The sequence below is a fragment of the Centroberyx gerrardi genome, chromosome 15 (assembly GCF_048128805.1).
Source record: "Centroberyx gerrardi isolate f3 chromosome 15, fCenGer3.hap1.cur.20231027, whole genome shotgun sequence".
In the NCBI taxonomy this organism is placed as follows: Eukaryota; Metazoa; Chordata; class Actinopteri; order Beryciformes; family Berycidae; genus Centroberyx; species Centroberyx gerrardi.
The window spans coordinates 15,844,783-15,872,051 of NC_136011.1; the positions used below are offsets into that span (position 1 = coordinate 15,844,783).

The following is a 27,269-nucleotide window of genomic DNA, read 5'->3' on the forward strand; positions in this document are numbered from 1 at the left end:
TGTTGTGAACACTTAGGTTACCCCCCTATCTTCTTCTTTGTTTCTCTTCACGCACCTGTTGCTAAAGCGGCCTCGTTTCCAAGGCAGCGAATGGTGTTTAGTTTCTGACGTCATAATGCAACTGGTCTGCGCCAGAGCCATATAGAGATCCATCTCTCTATATGGCTCTGGTCTGCGCGACACACCCCTTTGAGCAAGAAAAAAAAAAAACTTTGAGCAAGAAAAACTTCAGAACCTAGCATGTTAAAGTAGCTTCTAGTCTACGTCAGTTTCCATGGTGCGTGCAAGTTCAACCATAAACGGAATGAGCATGCCTCGACTAAAACGACGACATGCTTTCTTCTCAGCTGTGTGCTGCTCAGTTATGCGATACCCAGATATAGGCTCTTCCTGTATTTTATTTGTATTTATGCACACAGCATACTACACACACTGCACTACACACACACACTACACACAGAACGTTACTCTTTCATTTCTTGGAAAGGTCTCTCAGCTTTCCCTGACACATTGCCCCAGGCTCTACTAGCTCTACATTGACTGTAATAGCAAGCCTATTCAGTGAATTTTCACTGCATCACAGCTTACATATATTCTAGTGTTGCGGAAAAAAATAGAACTGTGTGTGTGTGTGTGTGTGGGGGGGGTAATCTAGTAATGTTTACTGGTGTTATGAGACATGGATGAGGACTTGCTTGATGTCTTTTATAGTAGTCCTGTTTCTGATGAATTCAGTGGCTTCAGTCCTTGTAATGTACAGCAAGTGAGTGTGTGTAAGGAATACATTTCATAAAGGCTTTTGACTGGCATTTTTTTGGGATCATTCAGGTTTACAGAGCACATGACTCCTTGATTGTGCCATAACAGGAGGATTTTTGTTTTTGCATTCTTAAAAATGGTACAATGCTCTCTTACTCTATAAACAGAAATATAAGTCTTTGGTTGATTTTGGTTTCTTTCTTTTAATTTACTTTGCACAACAGTTCAAGAACAATCACATGTTGATGAAAGGCAGAGTAATGTGGCCCATTGTAGATGAACACGTGAAGATATCAAGTACTGTATGTTATTTCATGATATGTTTATACAATATTTAAAGCTTTATTGTTTTTCAACTTTATAGCCATAAACACAGTGATCACCTCTGATTAATAAGTTTAAATCATTTTTCAAATTCACATTTTACACTCTGTAACTGCAACATTAGGCTATGTCATACAAAAATAAATAATAACTTAATTCATATTATATTTTCTTCTCATAAATTTACAAATACACAATTTTCATCACACTTAACATTCTTTAAGAAGCTAAAAAGTATCCCTTTTAGCTTGGACAATTGCTTTTTATTGTCGTACACTAGCACAGTATGGATCCCAGTGTAGGACATACAGTATACTGGCAGTACAGTAGAACTGAATGTCTAGTAATATGAACATTGATTTTAACTGAGGATACTTTTTAAAACAGACTTTTTACAAATACCACATTTAGGTACAATAGACACAGCAATTTATCAAGACTACACAAATGGAATTTGCATAGAAGATTTTAGTTTCACAATGTAGGCTATAAATCTTCAGAGAGCAGCATGCAACCTGTCAGTTGACATATAGTAAAATAGTCAACCAGTAAACTAACTCACAGACTAGATGTCTTTTGCCCTATCATCATATTGACTGATGGAGATCTTGTGGGTAAAATGTTGCCGACATAAAAAAGGGGGCTTTATTATCCCTGTGTGTCGGCATCTTTTTTCACTTACATGTACTATGCTACAACTCTAATTTCACCACTGACCTTAACTATCAGTCAGATAGCCTTCCAACAATAAATTTACTTCTTTGGCTGATTCACTTAAATCTAGTGCAAAACAACACTCAATGATTTTCTATTTTATCTGGAATGTTTTTTTTTCCTAATTCCTAATTACCCCTGTTGCAATTTTTTACTGGGCAACATTTTTGTAACAACAGCAAAGAAGATCCTCTTTAGCAGCCAAACATCTCTAAACTGTTAGAATATGCAGATTGGATCATCAGCACTTACTACATTTTACAATATATCACAAAACAGGTTTACAGATCATTTGTATGACTAGTTTGTGCAGTGTTTTTGTGAGTGACTCAAGATGAATACATTGTTGCAGCACGACAACACAACTTAACATCACACCTCTTTGAGTATTTTCAATGGCATCTACCGTTTCCTATGACTTACTTCCGTTCTTCCGGCCTCTCCCTGGGACGAAGTCTGGGTTTGAGCCTCCACCTTGGTCTGGTCTGCTGTCTCCACCAGAACTTGTGGCAGTGGTTGCTGATTCTTGGTCGGGTCAGCTGGTCTCTCCTGCGTTTTGCTTTGCCAGTTTGTTTCGGTCTGTGTGTGCATCTCCAGTGTCTTGCCTCTCGTTTGCTCCGTTGGATTAGAGCCAGTGTTGCATTTGTTGCATAGATCCCTCATGTCCAGGAGTCCCTGCACCACAACCTTGACAAACTCTCCAGAGCATGTCTGTGAGCTCTCCCGGAAACTGGACACACAGAAGATAATGTGGTCTGACTGAGGGTTGTAGCAGGCCCCGTAACCATTTGGCACCACGGGTCCATAGCAGCAGAACATCTCAACAGTAGTAGGGACCTGGGGGAAGATTGAATGCTTCAGACTGAGAACTGAAGTAGTAACAGTTTTATTAGTGTGCTCAAATACTGCTCTATAGGCAAGACTGCTAGGATGAGTGTGTGTTGTGAATTTTGATATCAACAGATCATCTTAACAAAAAAACAGACCATTTACATCAATAACTAAGATCAGTCGTACTGTCATGAATCATTTTGAGAGGAAGTATCGTTTTAGTTAATCCTTTCGAAATTCGATGAACATACCTGACTTGTAGAGAGAATGAACTGATTACTGATGAGATATGCATCATCTTTGAATATCTCTGGCTTCTCTACCTTCAGCTCATGTGCAATTTCACGCAGTCCTAGTAAGTGATTGTCTATTGCCATCCCAGTAATAGCCTGAAAAGGAGAATGCATAAGTATGTCATTGTATTTTCTTTGATAAGCATGGATGTTCATAATGTCAACGTTATAAACAGATCTCTGGACAAGGTCAGATTACCAGAATAGTGTACTTGGTCTGCGCAGTTATGGCACCTCGTAACTTCTCCATCTTTTCTGTATCCTGGAGAAGTGAATGACCAAGAATCAATATTAGGCTATAAAATTCCCTCCATTTACAGTATATGATAAGTACAGTTTTGCACAGTGGAGTTGTACACCAACAGAGACAAAGATAACAATCATCAAATTACACTATTTAAAAAAAACAGTCACATTGCATTTAAATGGATTTGTTAATCTGGATTTGGTCTCTGTGAGGAGAATCACAGCAGCATACATTTACCCTGAATGAAACCTATAGTATTAAAAAGAATAATAACTTACACTTGTGGTCAATTTCCCATCAGTCATTGCTTTGACAAAGGCCAGGGCTTCAGGTGTGGCTGAACGGATGTTGTCCACTCTGCCCTCCTGAAAGCGACGTATGGAGGCACTCTCATAGGTCGACACTGGTCTTCCATGACACCTAGAGTTATGCGTAGAGACAAAGCCTGGTAGTTGTGTGCTGTGGATCCGTGGAATCAGTCCTGTGACACTGAGCTGTTCCCTACCTGTAGTAGGCTAACTGAAGGGCGACCTGGATGTAGGCGTCTGGACTCATCTTCTGCCTCTTGATGAACTCTTTCCCGTAGTCGTAGAATTTGTGGACGTTCATGTCTAGATTTCTCACCTGCCTGGGTAAACAAGAATACATTCTATTAGCTGAAACGTTTATTTTCTTGTTGTAGAATCCAGAGATCAGTGAACCCTGACCTTTGGAGTTTGTCAGTAGAAGAGGCGAGGAGCTTGTGGATCTCTGGAGTGCATTTCCAGCGGAGTCTGCGTGGCGCAGGCAGCTCACTCACACTCGCAGCCCTGACGAGCTTAGATGGGCTGCCTATCCTGGTGTGACGCAGGAATTAACTATTAATAAAGGAATTAATAAACTATTGCATTTTATTATATTACTTTGAAAACCCTTACATGTATTTGAGCAGATACTCTGTGCACTGCACCAGGACAATTCCTTCAAATGCCGAATGTTCACACACCACTCCACAGCAACCGTCGGATCCTACAACAAACTGAGACAGTCATGCTGTTGTCAGTGGGATTTCCTGGGGTAGAACCAAATTGCTAAACCAGATTGGCTAAGCTAAACTTAATTTGCAGTTGCACTTTGATTAGACTACTTGTTCCTTCCTTAAAACTACATGTGACTTCTTATATATATCATCCATAGATTACAGTCACAGATTCAGCCTGCAGTGAAGATATGATTTGGAAAGGAAGCCTATGACTCTCTGGGTAGTGAAATTATGAATCATGTAAATCAAATCATCTAAATTCTTAATCAAAACATCTCTATCAAAGTTCATGCTAATGACATTTCCCAGGCTCAGGGGTTGTAATCCAATGGGAACCTCGACTCTCCTTCAGAATCTCTCCTAATCAAATTCTCAATTTGGCCTGGGATTAGCTGACTACATCCATTGGCATTACATGAAACCTGTATAAATTTGTTCACCGTTGTCTGCCCTGTTCCTCAGTTTCCTGTAATTATTTAGCACTAATTATCCATCTTCCTTCCTTTCCTTGCTTCCTTCCTTCCTTCCTTCCTTCCTTCCTTCCTTCCTTCCTTGTTTTCTCCCTCAGTACTCTTTAAATAATTCTCTAACATAATTTAGAGCTCTAGGACACAATGAGCGACGTAACCCGTGTTTGCTGGCTGTGCTCACTTACCTGCATGGGCTTGTCATACCAGCGGTTGCCCCCATTCTTGGCCACTCCTCCGCCATGCAGCATCAACATGGCCCGTGTGGTGTCAGTCTGGTCCGGCCCGCTGGAGTCGTCCAGACACACCAGGCACAGACAGCGCTCAATCATGTCCAGAGAGTCCCTGTTGGTAGACTCTAGAGCAAAATAAGTACAGCAAACAATTCATATAGACTGGGAAACACTGGCATCCACAACACTGGTATTTTTAATGTTGTTAAATTCAACTCCAATCCAGATCCTCCATTCCAAACCCACCTCTCATGAGCACACTGCGAGACTCCGCCCACTCTGTCCGTCCATCCGAAGTGAGAAGACCGATAGGTGGGAGCTGTTCTTCTTCACTGTCGGCCATCTTGACAATCTTCTGCAGCTGAGTCAACAGATCTCGTTCATTCAGTCGGCGGAAGTTGATCACCACATCCAGCACAAAGAACTAGACGGAGGTTTAGACAGGACACAAGCGGTTTCATTCTTTGTCCCTCAAGCCTTACCTGTGTATTAGGTGGGAATCTGTGCTGCAGGCCGAAGAGCCATACAATGGTATAGGAGGGTTTGTTACCTAACAACATGGACACATATAGACATGTACTTGTATGTGCCACTAAAGTTGCTGGTTGCACCATTTCAATCTGAGCTGGATTAGATCTTTAGTCTAGAGAGCCTCCCCTCCTCCGCCTCTCTATCTACTATGCATAAACCACATCTAGACAATCTGAGTCTGCTGTTCCCATCTTTATATCCAGCAGCTGTTGTATCTGGGATTGCTTGTGTTATTAGCAATGTGGCTCATTAGTAAGATCAGCTGCTTATGGAGCACTAGATGGAGTCTTTAGTGACAGTGCTGCTCCATTATTTCTTATCAAAGGATTTGATAGTGGTAGTAAGTGAGCATGGTTTGGTAATTGTTCACCTTTGGTTCATCTGATATATCCATCCATGGTATAATTGTTTAACATGCTAATTAGTAGCTGACTTGTATAGGCCCATCAGTGTTTTATCACATAATCATAGCTCTCATAGCATAGTCTAATTCAGTGACAGTGCTGAAGGTTGCTGGCTGATCTAATGCAAATGCCACGCATGCTATAGCTAATTAACTTAACAGAGAGCACTTGTCACTGGGCTGTGGCTGTTAATCACTCACTGGGAGCCAAGTTAACATAGTGCCCACAGGACCTGTTTACCATCAGACACAAGTCAGTGGCGATCCATATGTTCTGGCATGACAGGGACATGATGTGTGGTCTAATTCTCATTCTAATTAAGTGGAACAGTCTTTTGATATTGATAATTTTATGTCTATAGTAGATTTAAATTACATAGTGAAGTGGTAATATCTGATAAACAACTGTGCATCTTTTGTTGTTCAAACTTCACTACATTAACTTCTGAATAATACTAGTTGCAAAAGATTGTTTTAATGGCAATAATGTTTTTGGTCATAGGCCATTTTCCGCATTGATAAAGGTTTGTATGTCAGGTTGCATCTTTGTTTGGTACTTCCTTGTCTGTCTTCCACTGTATCTGACCCTGAAAATGCACAAAAATCTGAAAAGTTCCTCTGTTGTATAATAATAGTATAGTAATAGAGGATTTTGGATTTATTTCTTTTTTTGCCATGTCTGACCTGGTTTTTACAGGCCACAATGATGTGTTCAGGTTCTGGCATTACGCTGCTCTCCTGGGCCACTAGTGTGTCCCTCTCAGGCCCCGGTAGGCGGTAGGAGGTGAAGAGACGATAGTATTGCTCCATGCACAGAGGGGTTCCAGCCAGCTGGCCCCGGGCATAGTCCACAGGCAGAGCATGTCTACACACACACACACACACACACACACACACACAGCGCATGAACTCTATGTGAAGATAACAATTTACTTAAATTGACTCTTAAGTTGAGAGACACATGCACTTACTGAAGGACTGATTCATTCATGTTCTCATAATACATTCACTTACGCATCAAGGAGCGCCTTGTACTCCAAAACTCCAGATATTAGGTGTGCAGCAAACCTAGGAAAGAAACAGCTTTCCCTGTGAAATGCTTTCCTTCACAAAACACACACATACTGTACTTGGTCACTGCTTCCCATGCTTGCGTGCTGATTCTCTACATATGGTCTTGCTCTTGATTTATTGTGGAACTGTATTAAAGTTAACAGTATAAATGCCTTATGTAAATCATCTGGTTAAGGAGCCAGTCTACCCAGATCAATAGCATGTTAACCAAACCACAACCTTCATTGTCTATTAACCTTGCCACCAGCACCCTGGCCTCTCAGCCCTCAAGGCCTGCTGGGTAATGACCCCATCTGTCAATGTGAGCACTCTGATGTAGCAAGGAAGTGTTCAGTTTAGGCATAATATAATCGACCAAAGCCACACTCTGAACATTTCACACAGTGAGGCTATCAATTCTCAATTCAGTATGCTTTAATAATCAAGAGGTACCTGTCAAATTACACCGTTTTTTTTATGTAACAGTGCTTCACAATCACAGCTCATTCTTATCAGTACATCTACTGCAGTGCATGGCTCTCGAGTTAAGACTAAAGCTCAGTTCAGTTCAGCAGAGAAAAACAACTCCACAAGAGACTTTTCCTGTGGCTTATTTGTCGAGCTATACTGTCCAGTGTCTCGTACCTCAGAGAGTCAATGGGAGCCCTGAAGTTCTGCTGTGGGAAAACCATAGCAGGGCTGGAGTTGACTGGAAGAGCCAGTCTGTTGTTCAGGTACATGTCATTCAGCCAGTAGTCATACACCTAGGGAAAGGAAGAATTCACTTAAAGCTGCAGTGTGTAGTCTTAGGTGTTTTAGGTGTCTAAAGTGTCAAAAATGTTTGTGATATAGCTTTAGTACTAAATAATAAATACTAAGTAACAAAGTACTGAATATACTTAATGCTGCAAGTGTAAAGTTGTATCACTGGAGTACTGTTTGAAGCTAAAAAGAAGCTGTTTTGCATTGATGATCCTACCTTTGTACCTTTCTACCATTACATAAGCAAATTCTTCAATTATTGTTGCTTGGCTTTGCTTCACAAGCTTATTTTTGAATATATGATTAGATTTTAAACCAGTTTTAAGCATTTGCAAATTACTGTTATTATGTATTATTATTATGTGAGTCATTTCTTTCTTCACAAAACTACATAGTGCTAACACTTGGACACAATGAAGAGTAATCCTGTATTTGTGGTCCTGAATAAAGCCTAGTTTTTTAAGTTGTCAGTGCATTTTGAATCAATCAAGGAGTCTTGTATTAGTTTCAAATTTTCAATTTTTCAATTTTCTCACAAACTAATTTAATTAAAGGATTAAGTAATGAATTTAACTTAGATTTGGTTATACAATAAAGAAACTGCAGGTTATTCACTCGTAAATCTTAATCAACCATAGTCCTTTAATGTTTCCAACACAGTGCAAACAATTCTTCTGGGGTTTTAAATGACTTGCAGTGTTGTGTGTTTTTGACCAGATAAAGGATTAAGTTCATTTACCCAGTTTGCCTTGTCCTCCCTCCTCTCCGTGAGTTTGTTCTGCAGTAGCTCCCCCACTCCACCAGGGGCACCAAACTGCTTCACTATGTTTTGGGTCTTGTTGAACTGTTCCTCCGTCACCAGGTGCTTCATGCACCTCAGGTACACGTCCAGTGTGTCTTTCAGGGAGGGGACTGGCAGCTTCGGCAGACCCTGGACAACATTTGGGATGAGAAACTCAGCAAAAATCTTTTTTTTTTTTTTCTTCATCAAAATTTTACCACATTTGTGACTGCATCAGCATCTAAAACATCTGAGTTTCCTCTGAGATCCATGGTATCAATTCATCAACCAATGCCTTTGGTGATCTTTTAACTCTTTTAACTTAACAACTATTCTGAAATTGACTACTGAATTTGTAGATTACTCACCTCACCTGACTCTAAATAAGAGAATGTTGCATTAAAATGTGGGCAAACTCACCCACTATATCAACTATTCTTATAAAATCTCATTCCACTACTCAAATGACATGATATTACTAATTACAACATTTTAATGGTTTCCATTGGCAACAAAACTGCAATACTGTCAATTCAAAAAGTTTTACATAAATATATATCGTCTAAAAATCACTGTTATCTCTCCATGTTAATGAGAGTTATTAGTTTTATTTTATTTGATCGTAAAACGTGATTTCTCTTGTGCATGTTACAGTGAAAACGATTCTGAAGTATCACACAAAAATCGAGAGAGAGGATATTTACATCACTGCCCTCCAGATCTTTGGGGGGGTCCTGGTCCAGAACTGGCATGCTGGACGTCCGGAAGGGCAGTTAAGCAGGTGGAAGTCCTTTGAGACAGTCTCTGTGTGCGCAAATAAAACAGACATGACATTAATATCAGGCTTTGCCCTGTAGGTCCATTCGGCAAGTAAAACCGCTTTGATGAGTGACAGTCATTGTGATTTCCAAGTCACTCCTGCTCAAGGCAATTATCTTTAAATGCTGCACTCCTGTGGGAAATGTTTAGGCCAACTGCACAGCGTTAATTACTAAATTATTTATTACTGTCATAACTTTGTAGAAAATATAAGAAAAAGCACATTGAAAGCTTCTCACATGCAGCATCATTCTCAAATTTGCATTGGAAGCTTGCTGATGTGATGTTTACATTCTATTGTTGTGTCGATAAATCACACTGATGATAACTGAGTGTCGCCAAATTAGACAAAATCACCAAACAAAAATTATCTCTTCACTTACCAGCAAGAAAAAACAGTCCCACCCGTCTGAAGTTCAGGTTTGTTCATCTTTAATGGAATCCATTTCGAACAGAATTTCCTTCAAATTCCACCACTTTGATGCACTCTCATTTTGAGCATCCTTTAATCCCCAGCATGGCAAAAGCACAACTCCTCCGCTGGCTCAGGAGAGATGCTGAGGATACCTAGCCCTCCTGGCAGCAAGGCTCCTCCCATAAGCCCTGCTATTCGCCGAGAAGTTTATTTGGCACTTCACATCTTCACCCCACCTTATTTAGACACCGGTTTAACGCCTTGAATGCTCACTCACTGTGCAGAAGTATTTGGATGTGGTTTGCATGAGCTCCCTCCTTTGGCTATTTTACAATTTTCTCAACACTTGTCATCGAGCCAATTGGGCGCAGACATTACTTCCATCTCCGTACACTGCGTATCTGACTGATTTAATTGGCATTGTGTGTTTAATATTACTGTGTAAAGTTTGCGACCACATCAAAGGCGCTGACGCTTTGATAAACTTGATTTTACGCACGGCAAAAACACAGAATACATGCAATTATTATTATTACTTTATCTCCAAATTGATTTGCTTTGTAAGAAGTCGCCTTCTCTATAATGGGCTACTTGAAAATTCAATTTCGGTTATTGACAATCATCAGTTAGGACCAGGAAAATGCCTCCTTGTACATTTATTAATTATTCGAATTTTGAGTTAATGCGTGTTCAAATGTAAAATGTAAATCCAGAAATTAATTGTGGTTTATAAATATACCTATAATTTCGACAGTGTCATCAGTGAGAATGTTGTTACAGTGTGGAATCAGGGGAGGATAAAATAGATGCAATGAATTAAATCATTTTATAAAATCTCTTAAGAAGAAATAAATCACATAAACAAGGACAGTTTCACATACCCTTGATTTAATTATGTACATTCATATACACGTATGTACAGTTGCGAATTCATATAATACAATTAGGCTATGCATTCCAGAAGAACATCATCCAAAATAAATGGAATATAGAGTACAGACAACAAGACGCAGGTTTAACTTCAAATTCAATTCCACCTATTTTATCTCTCTAAAAGTGTCTTGTGACATATTGCATATTGATTTTAGCAGCACAACTCTGGCAAAATGAATACAGATTATATTGAAGGACGTATACATTTAATTTGATCTTTTTGTTAAAATACATTTACACATAATCCCTGAATATGATATGGAATCCAGTTTTGATACAATGATAAATACTGATAATGAATAGACATTTATCTCAATAAATCTTTCACTATACTCTCACTCTAACATGAACAAAACGCCAGCGAGCGCCTTTCTACTGCAAATGCTTTAGGCTACTTGATATGACAATGCCCAGAGGAATTGTCTCCAGAAGCAGTAAACTGGTGTTAAATCCTCTTGTTACACAATCCTAATCAGATTATGTAATTGGTTGGATCGGACGGTGTAACAGTGGGGATTCAGGTATCTCTATATGGGCACTTTGATACTTTTATATTCAGTTTAAGGTCTTTTACGCATACTCTCCTCCTGAGGATTCCTCCTCTGAATAGGACCTTTGCGCAAAGGTGTCAATGCCGTTCTCGTCGATCGTCGTACACAAACCCTTCCTCTTCTTCTCTCGCTCCTCCATTTTAATAGTATCATACAGTCCTGTTGGACCATCCTCCAGGAGCATATTTCGCTCGGAGAAAGACGGTTTCAGCTGTGACACGTTCTTTAGTAGAAGGAGCGCCGGTGCGTAAAGTACATTGGCGAGACCCATGCCTAAATTGAGCTGAACAAAGCCCAGGTCGTGCACTATTTGTCCGGCCACCACGGGCCCCAGGGCATAGGCCACGCAGTAAGAGATGTCTGCGATAGCGTACACGCTGCCATACACCGACACATATCGCACGTCCACCAGGAAAGCCAGCGTCGGCAGGAGCGCCGTGTCCACCAAGGCGATGCCAAAACAGATTCCGCACAGCGGGATCATCAACTGGCCGAAGTTTTTACAGGCTGGCACTGTGCAGGAGCTGGCGCCTATACACACCATACCTATAGCCCCGTAAAACCACTGAAGATGAGGGTACTTGGCTGCTAATTTGACAGTGAGAAAAACACCTAGGACATGCGGGAAGAAGGCAGGGAACCATGTCATGCCGATCTCCCACTGGCTGGAATCCATGGTTTCCTCCATCCAGTTGGCGATAGTGGGCTCCAGGAAGGCTAGGGGGATGTTACAGGTTGTCAGAGCGCCCGCCACCACAGCTATGTACGGGTCGATCATCAATTTATATATGGGGGTGCCCACGGGCATATTTTGTCTCTCTCGGTTGGAGAAGGGCTTCAACACGGCCAGGCACAATATACCGTCAACGAGACAGATGCAGGCGAGGACGAGGAAGGGCACCCGCTTCCCCGCGAACTCGTAGAGGACCCCTCCAAAGGGGGGCGCCACGAGGCTTCCAAAAGAGATGAAAGCCAAGGCGATACCCAGGGCTCTGCTCCTCTCTGCCTCCTCTGTGTATCTATCTGCGATCAGGGCAATCCCCGAAGTGTCCGCGAAAGCCGAGCCGAGGCCCTGCATGCTGCGCGCCAGGAACAGAGTAGCGTAGTTTTCAGCAAAGGCAAATATAACAGTGGAGAGAAACATAACATTCAGTCCGATGAAAAGTGGAATGTCATACCCGACCCTGTCTATAAACGTGCCACTTAGCGGGTTCACCAGAAGCTGCAGGATTGCCTTGGAGGCAAAAAGAACACCTATCTGTAGGTCGAAGTTCCCCTTGGTGACTTTTTGGACGGTGCTGTTAGTAGAGTTAGTGTGCATTACAGCGGCATGGGCATGATCCGCTTGATTCTGTAGCTCTACAAGGTAATCGGGTATAATTGGCACAATCACCATGTAAAGCATGTTGTCTAACAAAAGTGCTGTACAGACTATTACTAAAATAATCCGTCTCTGCCGATCTGGGTCTTGGATGGCAGTGCCCAGTTGTTTAGTTCTTTCGCTCATCTGGGACAGTTTCAAGGCAGCAGATTGTGCCAAATTAGCGGCTTGTCCCTCTGTGGTCCCCTCCGGCTCCATGATTTTCTCCCCTTCTCGCTCAAGTCTTCTCTTTTGAAAAAGAAAATCGTTTTCCCCCAACTGATTTGTCTATAGGATTACGCACACTTGGTACATCTGCTCTGTCTTGTTTTTGTTCCCTTATTCAGTACCGGGAGCCCCGCTAATGAGCTGGATAACTTTCCCCTGCTTTACCTTTCCCTTCCCTTTGCGCCGTCCGTCATTGCGAGCGCATTTCCACTGTTGTGACTTGGACTCGTTTTATCCCTGTCGTCCGTAGTTGCTTCATTGTCTCATATCCCGTCATTCAGGTGACGCGCTGGCCCCAGACAACACTCCCAGTCCGTCTGTCCCAGGTTAGGGATTCACCTGCAGCTCATAGTAGACTACTGGCTCCATCGGTGCGCTTTCTGTTTGAGGTCCGTCTCCCAAGCCAGGCTGCGCCCCTTCCGCCCCCAAACGCTACCAGCCGTCTTCAGTCACCTGTAACGCTGTGAGCTATGTCATCATTTCACATCAACTGGACTGGTTTTGTTGGCCGTGGAAGGAATACACACTGCAGTTTGTTGACTCCCTAGGTGTCCCCCTCCTCCCATCTTCTGCGAGGGCTGTGACGCACAGTCCTGCTGCTCTCCAGCATATCCTTTATGCTAATTAAACACAAGATCCCGAGTCCAAAATCCTGTCCAGTCAGTTGCTTCAAAAAAAAATAAAAACCTTGCTTCAGTTTACGTTACATGTATGAGTTTTAAATGCAATTTGATTTGCATTTCAAATGTTTAAATCTAAAAGTAGGCTATATCTATAACCTAATTATAGAATCACTAAAAGGTTTTGCAAGATTTGGTTTTGCTTTTACGTGGACTCAGAGATATAACTGAATCTGTAGTGTGCATACTTTTACGCACAGGCAGCAGCAAAAAACAAAGCACACTCAGGTTTGTTCCGCGTTACTGTCCTTGAGCAAGACAGTGAATCCTAGATCCAGAGCTGCAGATCCTGCGCTCTGATCTGCCTGTGAGGGGATTCCCTGCCACGTGGATCCATACAGTAGGCCTATCGCCTTATTATTACAGCAATATTCACAACTGTACGGTGTTGACAAAATGATTCTGTTTTAATGAGAAGTATCCCACCGTTAACAGGTTAGGGTTGTTTTTTGTACCATCTGTGCAGCTGTACTTTTCTAGTGTACAAACACTACGATTCCTTAAATATTTTAGCATCATAGTTGCCCTTACAGACAACTGTTCGAGAGTTGTATCCTATGAAAAGATGTGAGAAAAAGAATCTGAATATTTTGAATATTTCTGAATGATAGTCTAAATTTGAGCGTGTTGGCCTAATTGGCTCTAACTGTCTGGTCATGCCTTTGACCAGATTTAGCCCCAATAATCCCACAAAGGATTAGATAATCACGCTGAACACTCTTTTGTTGCACTTTGATCTGGAAAATGGTACGGAAACTGTGATGTTTAATAGGTTCTAGAAATCGCATAATTTTGTTTTTGCCTTCACCCTAAAGGAGACAAGTGAGCAGCTGGTTTAGTTGTAGCTTGACACTGCCATCTAGCGGTGCAGAGAGAGCCTCGGCAGCTGTTTCCAGCATTTACACTGAGAAATCAATCGGCCAGTGGTGTGAAATAATTTAACTTCCAATGTGAATCAACTTGTTTCAGGAATTTTCTTGAATCAAATGTAATTTTCTTGATATAGTGGCGTGATCTGCCTGATTGTTCCTCGCTTCAAGATACTGATACTTGTTGCTAGAAACTTCCCAAAACAGTCGAAATTGCATTGGAAACAAGTGGAATTTTCTCACTGCATGGGCAATTTTATTTCTTTTCTTTCTTTTTTTTTTTTTTTTTACTTTATTTAAAAAGTACATTGCAAACTGTTTTCAGAAAGCATAAGACTTTAAGACTGAATATTACTTTAAATTACTTGTCATGGGACAGTTTTGTGGTGCGGATTGATTAGATCTGAAATCTGAGGCAGTATTGACATCTAGTGGAGGAAGAATGAATTGGTAAAGCCTGAACTGTGGACCAATACAAGAACCCCGTTATTTCTAAGTATTTCCTCATATAGAGGCAATTCTGATTGTATGTGGACACAAGATAAGATTTTATAAACATAGTGGGGGTTATGTGTGTGGAGAGGATTACTTGTAAATGAAATAACATATTCTCTAATTCATGTTCTAATAGTTTTCTGTGTTTTGCTTGACATCCGAGGTTTCACTCATTATCCTTAATCATGCAAGTAAGAGTCAGCAGGATTTTCCTATTGGTTTGCACTGAGCTCTTTGGTGTCATCTGTTCTACTTTGGCCAGTAGATGTCCTCATAGCCATATACATTTCCAGTGAATAACTTCAGGTAAAGTAACCATCTCATAATACATTCAGGAGGGTATACTGTCCTGATGAACATTTTTATGAAATGAATGGAATGAATTTAGTCTGAAACGGCCACATTTTAAAAGAAAACAAAATATAAGGCCTTGTTCAAACTGAATTCATGAGTGATTGGGTCCTCCAAACAAAACAGAGAAATCTGGTTCACCCCAAAGGAGGTTTGAGGAGAGAAAATGTTAGTGTTAATGTACTGTTGTATTAATTACACATAAGATTTTCTTTTTTTGCTGAGATTTTCTGTTTAATTTTTAGATGTAATGTTACATCACATTAGTGAGAGAAAAGCCTCAATAATCACATTTGGTTTTCTCAGTGAACATAATTGTAGAGTTTAATCAGAATCATGAAGGCCGGAACTCTGATTTATCCCAGAGACCGCTGTGCTCTCTCTCTCTCTCTCTCTCTCTCTCACACACACACACACACACACACACACACACACACACACACACACACACAGTCTGCGTATACACATTTCATACTTTCATCTTCTCTCTCTCTCTGTCTGTCTGTCTCTCTTCAGCCCGACTGTCCAGTTGTTTTGCCAGTCAGCCCTTTTTCAGGGGAAATTATGCGTTTTTAACTCAGAGTCCTGCTGGCTGCTTTGGGGGGAGGAGTCAGGACCGTCCTCGTAACAGGATTGGCTGTGTTAGAGGATCAACATTTTTCGCTGTTTTCCCTGTGATTCTGCTCTGATCTGATTTGAAACCAAGCTCAGGAGATTCAAGATCACCATGTAATCTTGTGTGCTTGCCAAAGTATTAATTTCTAACGGCCATGCAAAATCCCAAGCCACTGCTGCCAAATGCACAAAGCCAAAACATCAGAAATAAGGCTTGTGGACTTGAATGATTTCAAAATAAAGGGATTTTTTTTGTATAAATGGAATGGAAATCTTTCTGTTTAAGTATATAGATGGACTGAGCAGAATGCATAATATAGTAGTGAGATGGGAATAGAGAGATATGTCTAGCCATGTCTATATCTAGCCATGGTTGGGTTCAGACATTCAGGATCAGACAAGTATCATCCTTAATGGGAGCAGCTCAGCTCAGTTGGGGATGGAAGTCATGATACCATTCAATACAGCATACAATATAGCCTTAAGTGGAAAAAAACATGGTATTGCTTATGCATGTGAAAATATGAAAAGTTGATTAATAGAGATACATAATCCATGCAGATGAATGGATTGAAAGCAAAAGATTACATCATCCCAGTCAGTGATGACAATTCATTTAATAGAAGCACAGCGCAGCTGCAGCCAATATTGACTCGGGAGTTTCATCATTGATCAGAGAAGAGAAAAGCATGGGAGCATTCCATCACTGCATACTGTTAAATGTGTAAATATGTCACATATGATATGAAAGCTGCATGTCCTGGTCCTTATCCTCAAGAGATGATTGGTTAACTTTTATATTATGTATACAAAAACCTCCAGGAATTAAAAAAAAATCTGTAAATTGTGTATTTGATTGCATTTTTGATGACAGTGATCCTAACATCATGATTGCGATAGGAGAATTGTTTCAATGGCATTCACTGCACAGTATAGAAATTCTGTTGTATATTGCCCCAAAACCTGTCGTGCTCTGTGTGTGTGTGTGCGTGTGTGTGTGTGTGTGTGTGTGTGTGTGTGTGTGTGTATGTGTGTGTGTGTGTGGATGTGTGTGTGTAAGTCAGGGTGTGAATAGTGTGTAGTGATCACAATATTGTCCACTCTGTGTACTGGTCAAAAGTGAGTGGTTTAATGAATTAAAACAGAGCGCTTTCTAAAGAGCAGTGACGCACAGCCCCACTTTAATCCAGATTACACTGAAACACTAATCCTTTAAAAATACTGTTTCTTAAAAACAAATAATACATGTTTTTTTTTTGTAAATATATAGTACATTAAGTATGCATTTGATAGTTGTGTATGTTTAATTGAATGTGTCTACAATATTGTTACAAATTTGTTTGTCATTGTGTACAAATGGTGATTTCCCGAGTTCAATGGATTGATTGGAAGCCTCTTCTCAGAGCAGCTGTGTTCAGCATTACCATTGATTGCCATGTAACTGCTCAGCAAGAGTGTGTGTGTGTGTGTGTGGCCTTACGGGGTGGGGGTTACATAATCTGCTTCACATCTGACAGGCAAGACCACTAATCGAGTAAAAGAAAGTGTGGTAGACCTGGGGCAGCAGACTGACATTTCACCTCGTTTTTACGCCTGGCTGGGTCCGGGCCTGAGGTCGATCACGAGGCGCTGAAATCACCATCGGATTCTACCAAGAGTGTGATTCAGATGAGCTGGCACAGATTGGGAAAAACAGTGTGCTTTAGGTTGGAGGGTATAGTGTCTTTCTTTGTAGAGACAATATTTTTCCCCTTTTCACTGAACAACAAATTAATTGTTTGCAGGATGGTAGGGGAGACTGGGGATGGTTGTAACATTTTTCACATTTCTGTCCTTATAGAGAGCCTAAGTCCCTCCCCTTCCGGTGGACCACCATGGGACCTTATTTCGGAAAAAATATGTACGGTAGTCAACGGCGAGAGACAAATAATTGTTTGATCCTGTTTGAATTGTGCCATGAATTACACATATGATGTTTTGTCAATTTAAAAGATAATTTTGCAAGTCAAGAAAGTCGCAGTTTGTCATAAAACTGTTGAAGTATAAGACTGTGAAAATACGTAATTAGAATGACTACACACCCAAAAGTTACGTATGTGACGTCATAACTTTCTCTCTCCACAAGCTACCCAGAGCCGCTGAAGCTAAGTCCCTCTCAGATAGCAGGAGTATTACACTGGAAGGTAGACAGTAGGAACGGATTTAAACTGGTTTAGGATAGTTTTAGTACAGTGGGGGCTAACGTTAACGCGATGCCTGTGTGTTTCGTATGTTTCGTTCCATGTTGGTGTTGGTGACGTATATTGTGCGAGACGAGAGATGTAGTTCACTGAGCGGTTTCACACAAAACTAAACGTTACTGTACTGTTTTACAACAAACTGTGACTTTCTTGACATAACTACAGCATTGTTATTTTATTAGTACCCCATAATTGCAAACTAGTTAGCGGGTTGTAAAATAAAGCGTTACCAAGAAGGACAACTATCCCATGTTACAACCATCCCCGGTCTCCCCTGTATTTTTGAAGTAAATTCTCTTTTTTAAGCATATTGGCTACTGGCTTTCTGATTGCACTGTGAAATACTGACTCATTGATTTCATTTGAGATTTTTTTTTATTCTTCCTGGCAGAGTCCTTGCTTCTGACCAATAAGGTCTTCTCAGTGAGACTTTGATTGTTCCTTTCTCTGACACTCATGTGTCATGATGCTGTGTAATCCTCTCAAAAAGCCCATATGAAAAAATCATTGGTTGACCAGACATAATCCTCAAGTAGCTGAATATGTTTGAGTGTACAACTTGAGAGCGCTGCTGTAACAGAGGGAAAGCTGATGGAAAAAAAGCACAGAAAATCAATAAAAAAAGGACAAATTGTGGTCTCCTGCCAGAGATTTGGATTCAAAGTATGACATAATCCAGCAGTTTCCAGACTTGGGTTAAGGCTATACGCAAATCTCTGACCAATGTTCTGTGACGTCAAATCATTTTTGGGATAATAATAAACTTCTGTGATGAAAGAAAAACTATTTTTAGAACAAATCAAATTAATAACATTCCTAAGTTGCATTAGGTGTGCAATGTGATATTCTCAACTCATAAGCCATTTAAACCATGTTACATCACTCAGCTACGTATTTCTCAGTCGGTCTACAGTCTTAATATATTGTATAAGCTTCCCAGTTGGGTAAACACTGAACTACTAATTTGGAAGGCCTTTTCAATCATTATTTTGATTAACAACATACGCAGACAACGTATAGTTTATCAGAAGTGTTAGTATAGTAAACTCATTTACTGTAAGGCTGATTTTATCTGCAGTAACTGACTCACTGATACTCTGCCCTGCTTTGATCCAATGTTTACTGTGTTTACAGAGGTAAAGACAGATGTTTGTTGACTAAGTGAAAAGAATGACTGGAAAGAACACTGAATGAAAACAGATAGGTTTAGCTGTTATATTAAATTTATTTGTATAATGTATTTATTTCATCGCTGTGGGTCAGTGTGAATCAGTCGGAGCTGGCAGTGGATCATGTTGGCCTGCAGTGGTTGAGGAAGTGGAGTCACACTAACCCTTCCCACCAGATGACGGCTCCATATGTCCATCAGGGCTTCAGCTGAACAGGAAGTACAACCAGCAGCACCAGTCTTTGATGTTCACGTCGTAAAGATTTTTGGCTGAGGCTTTATATTGGTTCCAATTAATTAATGCTTGTAACAAATATCACCCTTATTGCAACTGACTGTCTCGACATCTCAAAAGTGTAATCAGTGTTTCCATACAGACAATTGAATTAGCTGGAATAAATGAGAGTGATGCTGATGACACTGCGGCTGGGTTTGCCCACTGCACATGTGTTGTCACTACATAATTATGCAACAACACAGTCCGCTGGGAGACCACAGGCTGTCATCAATTAATCTGCTTAGCAACACCAACTGGAGGTTTCTACTGTATGTTGCAAACCGTAGGGTGTTATCTTCATTACTAATGCTGGCTGAATGTCTACTGCACTTTAATTGTGCTGGCATGCATCAGTGTCATTTGAACTGACATCTTACAATGTGGATTTTTTTGAAGCATTACCTTTTACATCAGGTGTGTGGTGTGTAAAATATGTTAGGTGAGGGTCCAGCTGTACTGTGTGACTGTGGTTAAATAACAAGACAGAGTCCATAGATAAACAGAGGTTAGACAAACAGTTTTAGTCTTATTTATTAACCAAAAATCAATGGTTCTTTCCATTTGAAAATATTTCCTTCTGACATAAATTACATCATGTTATTTTTTTATGGTTACTAGGATCACTTTCTATACATCACAAACAAAGGATGAAATGACAAAACATCTAGAATTTCAATTTAATTTTACAAACCATGAACATTAAAACATTGGAAGAAGCATTTGCAGAATTTACAGGGTTTTCCTAAGGATAAATAACTACACAAATTAGATATACATGACTACATCATACACAGGATACTTAAAATTTTAAAGTAAAATTTATGTTGGCACCAATCTTCATCTGGGCTTGCAACTTCTCGAGCCCAGGTACTTACCAATAAATAATCTTTAAGGATTTCTACTTTACACTATTTATCCATCTACAAAGGGGAGTGAGGGTGTGAATGAGCCTGTGTTTGTACTATTGAGGGATTTACATCATGATGTCACAAATCACATGAATGCGACATTGTATGATTGTCAGAGTTGGGACTTGTTATAGTATCCCCAGGTAGAACGTGATAGAAAGTTGCCACTTTACATTCTATGTCAAAGGCTCTTGTAAGGATGTTCTCCATTTTAGAAACATACTCTGCTCTCTCCGTTTGTTGTGCCTTGAAAACATTCTTTATTATCTTGTGCTATGTGATCTGATATCCTACATTAAAACAATGCCACAGTAGTGGCCCACTCGGTTTTTAAAACCTACTGTAAGTATGTTGATTATATGATAACCAGTGTGTTATTGTGTATTGTTTAACCTTGTGGTCAGACAATAACTTTCAAAGAGCAACTATGAAAACTCAGTGCACTACTCTTATTTCTGAGGTAATTTTGTTATGCAACAGGTGTTATGTTGGTATATTCACATTCTTTATTTAATGTTACGCATAAGTTGAAGAGGTAAACGAAACAGAAGGGCCTAAGTCTCTGACGCGGTAGGGATTTCACAGACATTAATGAGTAATTTTTGGTAAACTATGATAAAACTATGACTTATTAATTTTAATTCTAGTGAAATCAATAATTCTAGTATCTTTCTTTCATTTGGCTGCTTAGTGGCAATCAATTTCATAGAGAATTTTCTCTTTATTTGATATGGAGATCTGGAGGCGAGAAGCACGTCCAATTAATCTTGTACAGCCACTTAGTAATCTCTAAGACCTTGTTCTGGGGGCTTGTGTTGATGAATGGTCCTCTTGTTCTGAGGATTAGAGCAGTTCTGCTCTAGTAATTACACTGAGTTCACTCACAACCTTACAGAGCATGATGGGACATGCTGAAGGATGACTGACAGAGATCATAGCTGCCTCTAGGCAATAGAGATGTTGGCCAGTGGACCAATTATTTATATTATGCCTCAATTGAAAGAATGTAGAGTAATGGAATAACGATGTGTGGACTGAACACTATCTTAAAAATTTAATGTTGGCATTTTTGCTATAATCTAGAATTGGTTGAGCTTGAAGCTTCATACTTTACTCGTAATGTTTATATTTTGCTTCAGCTTTGAAACTGAATGAATATTTGCACAACATGGATGTTGTGATATCTGTCTACATTAAACAGAGCATATCCTACACTGGAGTCAACATGAAAGTCATCCCTAATTCATAACAAACACTACACTAATTTCCACAGAGACCAAAGACCAAACTGAACCAATCACATGCTCTTGCCAAAGTAGCCCCAAGTCCCATATTCTACTGCATGCACCGCATGGCACAGTGAACTACTGCTGCACTAGTAATCCACCCCAAAAGGAATTGTTTGGAAAATTCAAATTTTGTTCTTTTACAATGTGCCAAATCAGTTGTAGTTTACAGTATTTTTAGAATAGTCTGCCGTGGCAACTGCAGTAATAATGGACAATAGATCCAGGATGGATGCATTACAGGGGAGGATGGCTAGCACAGCACAAGGTACAACACTTGCACATACACTCACACAAACAGAAACATCAAGGTACCTGTGAGAAACCACCAGGACAGAACGTATGTGTAATTATTGCATGCTTAGTTTATTTGGACTTGTTCTCAATTTGAGGCACATCAATCTTTTCCCCGGTGAGGAGCTGCCAGATGCCTCCTCTGTAGTTCTCATTTCCCAAGGCGTACAGGAACACATTGAAGGTGGGAGAGGTCTTAGCCAGGATAGGAGCCATCTGCAGAAACAGGTGCAAACACAACAAGGTTGTCAATGCTTAAAAGACCTTCAGGAGCAGTACAGATTCTCACTAAAGTACAGTCAAATACAGTTATCAAGTAGAGCTGCTGATGTCAGCTCATTAACCATCTGTACACATTCAACATTTTGTGTTGAAGCCTGGTTTAATATGTGTTTTTATGTATTTAGCATGTGACACAGAGCAGCACAAACAGTGTTTCAGGGGCAATATACATGTGTTAATGCATGTCTATGACAGTGGAGGGTAAACCAGAGGGTATTTGTATGTATGTGAGTATGTGTTTGTTGTCCTCACCATCCTGAGCTTGGGGGAGACCAGGTTGGCGTTCTCCACAGCAGCGTAGAAAGCCAGGACGCCATAGGGGCCCCAGCAGAGCAGCATAGTCTTCAGAGGAGTGTTAGCGTTGAACTGCGGAGGGGTGGGGCGAAGGGTAGAGAGAGAGAGCAAGTGAGGGAGAGCAGAAGGGATAAAGGGGCAACATGAAAAGGAATGAGAAGTGGAGAAAAGTAGGAGGAACAGAACAAAAAAAGGCTTGTTAGTATTCGCCCGTAAAGAGTGGAGGAACAGAAAAATGCCTTGTGTCATGAGGTTCACTCGCAAATCAGGGGCAAGTCACAAGCCTAGGATAATGGTTGGGGGGGGAAACTGTGTCTGTGTTAAGATAATTTCATGCTCATAAAAATAGCTAGTGAGTGAAGAGGCAGTTTGCTCTGATCCAGAGTTTGAAGTAGGAATCATTCTATGCATAGAATATGGAAACCAACCATTCCTTTTCCTAATCAGACGGAAAAGCCACTTATAGAGATATTTCAGGACATCAAGCCCAACTTCCCAGCTGGGAGGGAAGTCAGGATAGTTGTTTTCTATTCATGCACCACTTTTCAACCTCGGGCACGTGGGGGCAATTTTGTCCCTCATTCATTTAAGGCATAAATGTCATGTGCTTGACATAGTGGGCAGTGTGTGACTAACCTATCTGATGATTATATAATTGTATTGTTCTAGTGGAGCGCTCGGTGTTTCTGCAGGCTTTGTGCTTGTAATAAAAGTGTCTCTCGCTAGCCAACTCAGATGACCATGAGTAATGAGGTTATGCAACATATAGTGAGGCAACTTGATTCAGCCTCTGAGGATTTCCATTATAGTAACCACTATTCAGAAGTACATTGTCCTTTTCACAGCACACCGGCTACTGGCAGCTTTCCCAACTGAGGCACTCGGTCCTTTCCCTGTGGCTATGACCTATATATGTCAGAACTTGCACGCTCCTCATTCACAGTAGCAAAACAGACAGATGACCATGCTGCCTTACAAAGTTATTTCAATTCTGGTCAAAAATTAGATGTTGTCATTTTTGTAAGAGGATAAAGAATACCTTCTTACTAGGTCAAAAACTCATTACATCTTCAAAGATCTTATTACAAGACATTTGGCTAGGCAGTAAAAATAAATCTTCAAGACTATTTTTTCTCAGTTTTCCTCTGAGCAGTTGCCTTTGTAGGGCAGCATGCAAGGAAGTTGTGCTTGAACTTTTTCTGTTATGAAGCAATGAAACAGATGTCAATATAAGGAGAGCTCCTCTGATCCCTTCTAACAGACGACTTCAAAGAGAAAGGAATCTTTACTCTGAGGATTGCATATTTGAACTGATTTGGCTGGTATGTTATAGGTATTCTTGTTGTACTCCTGGATTCAGTTTATTGGATTTTGGAATAATCTGTAATTCTCTCAGCTTTGTCATTATCTGTATGATCAGGTTTGGGTTTGCTAAGCTACTGAACCAAAACACAACTCAGAGCTGCCTCTGCATTGATAGAAACATAAAACTTTTATGTCATCTTTGAACTTGAATCATCTTAATATTGAAATATCTATATGTATATGTATATCTCTTTCTACATATACAGTGAATTGCTGCTGAAGACACCCACTTCTAATCCTGTGTGGTGTAATTAGCAGATAGTTTCCTTACCCTGGGGTTTCCGGTCTTCTTGAATTTCTGTGCAATGGCCTGGTAAGAGGACATGACAACAAACACCTGGATGGCCATGTTGAAGATGGCCATGGGGATCAAGAAGGACACGTAGTTCCTGTGGAGGGGGGAGGCAGAAAGGGATGTAACAATGTAAAATTGTTATAAACTACTCTCTATGAGTACCAGTGATAGCTATTTATTTGTTTTATTTATTAGCTATTTAAGCAAAAACAACAGAGAGAAATCTATATTTATGTTGAGTATTGATTTGACACAGTGTTGTGAATAATGTATTACTCTTCCGTGTTCATCTGTGTTGCCTTTTGTTTGTTTGTGTGCGTGTGTGTGTGCACGTGCGTGTGTGTTACCTGTCTCCCTTGCTGTAGTCCAGAGTGCAGCAGGTCCTGAGTGGCTCGTAGTCGTATTCTCCCCAGCCAATGAGAGGCATGGCGGACCAGAAGGCAGTGAACAGCCAGACAAACACAGCCAGAGTGATGGCACTGCTCCACTGGAGCTTTGTCCCTGAGAGGAGCAGGGGGAAAAAGCAGCGTTGAGGAATAACATTTATTATCTATTTATTATATCTAGGCCTCAAGCAATCAATATATGAATGTATGATTTACAGTTTTCAGTCTGTTAAAGATTACATTACTGCTGAAGCACAATGTAACACTACACTTTACTGCAAAGCAACGCTAATATTTAAATTGTCAGTTGCTGTTAATTATGCAGTGAAAACACTTTGTTTTAACACATTCATTCCACAGCAATTAGCCCTATAGTAACCAATGTAAATGATGTGAGAACAGCAGTTCCTCCTCCCCTTTGTTCATCCTATTTTCTTGGTCAGTGTTGAAAGACAAAATCATTTCTATTTAAATCCAGGTTTCCTAGCTAGCTGTGGTATGTTTTATCACCATTTGCTTCTCTGTTTATAACAATTGTCATATTCATTTTAAGTGAGTGTGCTTCTTTTCTGACGATTGCTTTACTGGGATATTCTGTCATTAAAAGCTTGGGGAATAGAATGGACTGCAGCTGGCATGTTTAAAGATAAGAGCCACTTGTTGACCAGCTGGCCTCTTATAGCAAAAAGTCTTAGAAGCAGCTAAACAAAGAACAGAAACCTGTTGAGTGAATGCATGAATGTAATGGGTGTCTGTGTGTGTGTGTGTGTGTGTGTGTGTGGGGGGGGGGGATTGGAGTATGTGTGCTTTAGGTGCTGTTGCTATTGTTAGAGCCATGGCTTACTGGGCAGTAACAGAGATACAGTAGGTGCTTGCCGTGATGCAATGTAACTTACTTGTGCAGTACTGGTGATATCTGTCCCATGCAATAGCAGCTATGAAGTGAATGCTGGCGAGTGCTGTCACGAAGCCCTGGAAACCGTGAGTCTGGCATCCATCAGAGCCATAAGGCCAGTACCTGGAGACAGAGTGAGTGTTCAGAAATTAGTTCATTTATCCATCCCTCTAAGATGAATTATTAAAATTATCCAGTCATGACCCAGTCGTTACAGCAGGGTCTGTTCGGGCCTCTTTCATTGTCCGTGGCCAAATGCATTCACAACTGATTGAGGAGGACCTGGTGATCCATAATAATCCCTGAACTCATGAAGAACATCATCTCTCATCCCCTGATTACAGCTTGAAAATCCTCTGTGTCTGTACACCATGGCATAGGCTTTACCAGGATATAGACTGCCCCCCCCCCTCACAACAACAAACTATAGCCTTGATTTGTTCCTAGCTTTATCAATCATCTAACTCCAGGGAAATATCAATATGTTTGTCTCTGGTGAAAGGTGATAAGTAGCCTACATTGATAATGATATTGATTGTTTGTCCATTCCATTTTATTTGGCAACAACTGGAAATTCATTAGTGACGAATGGTTACGTCACTCACCTCAGAAAGCTGGAGAAAGCAGCGATGGTGGCGTTCATGGAGATGCCCATGTCAGCCAGTGCCAAGCTGAAAACTAGGAAATTGCTGGGAGTCCTCAGTTCTCTTACTTTGAGGAAAGCAATGACTGTCACGGCATTTAGGAAGAACCCAAGCAGACCTTTGGAAGATAACAGAATTGATACACTTAATGAATTAGAGTAGTGTAGTATGAATGGCATTCAGTGCGCACAGCGATGCTTGAGCAACATGCCGCACCGTGACATTTCAGGGTGAGAAGAAACATGCTCTTTTCAAACCTCGACACACAAAACATTTTTCAGACTAGCAGACGTGATGAAAATGCACGGGGTGAAAGAGCAAACTGTGCCGATCCTTCGCTCCACAGCAGCTCGATCAGATTAGCAGTGACCGGGGAGCGTCGGGTCCTGTCATAGGTTAGGTTACACACAGCGGGTGGAACCGTCCCAGTTTCTGGCTGAATTCCAACACAAAAGGAAAACACTCACCCTCCACCAGCAGACAAGATCCCAGGGAGAACACATCGAACTCGGAGAAGCCCTCCGGTAAAGGGTAAGACGAGACCATCCTGAAGGCGATTTGACACAAAGTGCAGCAATCACAGACCACTCACTCCTCACTATCCGCTCGTTTACGATGTGCTTCGATATGACTCAAGGAAGCCCGCTTTTAAAGGGGCATTTCACGTGAAAAGCATGCACGCAATTATATAAAGCCCCCTCGCGTTCGCCCCAATCCGTGCAAGAATGTCTTAATGAACATAACAACACAAACCGCAACCTCTAATACGTATTACCCACCCGCAACGCTAAAGCCCTCAATTAGTTACACAACAAGCCTTTGTGTCTCCATGCGACCACCATCACGGTAAGGATGCTGCTGCTGCTGCTGCTGTCAAACGACGGCACGTTTGTTTGATGCAGCCCACATCTCTGCGTCGCTTTAAGGAGACAACAGGTGTCTGCTAAGCTACAACCGACTGTCATCCAGCAGTGTTGGAACAATGCACTGACACGCTGTGAAGCCTATACATAATATTAGGTTATATGACTCCAGAGCCGGCCGGAGGCTTTTGTTGGCCCTAAACAAGATTGTGTTTGTGGCGACAAAACACACCAACCATAACCACCAAACTACTCCCACCATTAACAATAATAAAACACTACAAATCCTAAACTCCTTAATTTTATGCCTGAATTGTCCTTAATTTCTCATTATTAA

General features: G+C 40.8%; 3 protein-coding genes across 3 annotated transcripts; all 3 read right to left on the reverse strand.

Moving 5' to 3' along the window:
- Window positions 1-2,185: 2,185 nt before the first annotated feature.
- On the reverse strand, window positions 2,186-9,171 carry chata (choline O-acetyltransferase a). The gene is made up of 14 exons (XM_071908198.2): window positions 9,124-9,171; window positions 8,378-8,569; window positions 7,522-7,640; window positions 6,838-6,891; window positions 6,508-6,688; window positions 5,136-5,313; window positions 4,845-5,014; window positions 4,086-4,186; window positions 3,876-4,004; window positions 3,674-3,796; window positions 3,447-3,588; window positions 3,121-3,183; window positions 2,880-3,017; window positions 2,186-2,634 (listed from the first exon to the last, which is right to left on the reverse strand). Exons 1-14 carry the CDS (start codon window positions 9,169-9,171, stop codon window positions 2,200-2,202), a joined length of 2,073 nt encoding a protein of 690 aa, XP_071764299.1. The 3' UTR covers window positions 2,186-2,199.
- A 1,612-nt stretch (window positions 9,172-10,783) lies between these two features.
- On the reverse strand, window positions 10,784-12,716 carry slc18a3a (solute carrier family 18 member 3a). Its single transcript, XM_071908183.2, has one exon. The coding sequence runs from the start codon at window positions 12,714-12,716 to the stop codon at window positions 11,157-11,159; it is 1,560 nt and encodes a 519-aa protein (XP_071764284.1). The 3' UTR covers window positions 10,784-11,156.
- A 9,264-nt stretch (window positions 12,717-21,980) lies between these two features.
- Window positions 21,981-26,671, reverse strand: rgra (retinal G protein coupled receptor a). The gene is made up of 7 exons (XM_071908178.2): window positions 26,537-26,671; window positions 26,031-26,187; window positions 25,427-25,548; window positions 24,492-24,645; window positions 24,121-24,238; window positions 22,443-22,556; window positions 21,981-22,124 (listed from the first exon to the last, which is right to left on the reverse strand). The coding sequence occupies exons 1-7, from the start codon at window positions 26,613-26,615 to the stop codon at window positions 21,981-21,983; spliced, it is 888 nt and encodes a 295-aa protein (XP_071764279.1). The 5' UTR covers window positions 26,616-26,671.
- Between the last annotated feature and the right edge of the window lie 598 nt (window positions 26,672-27,269).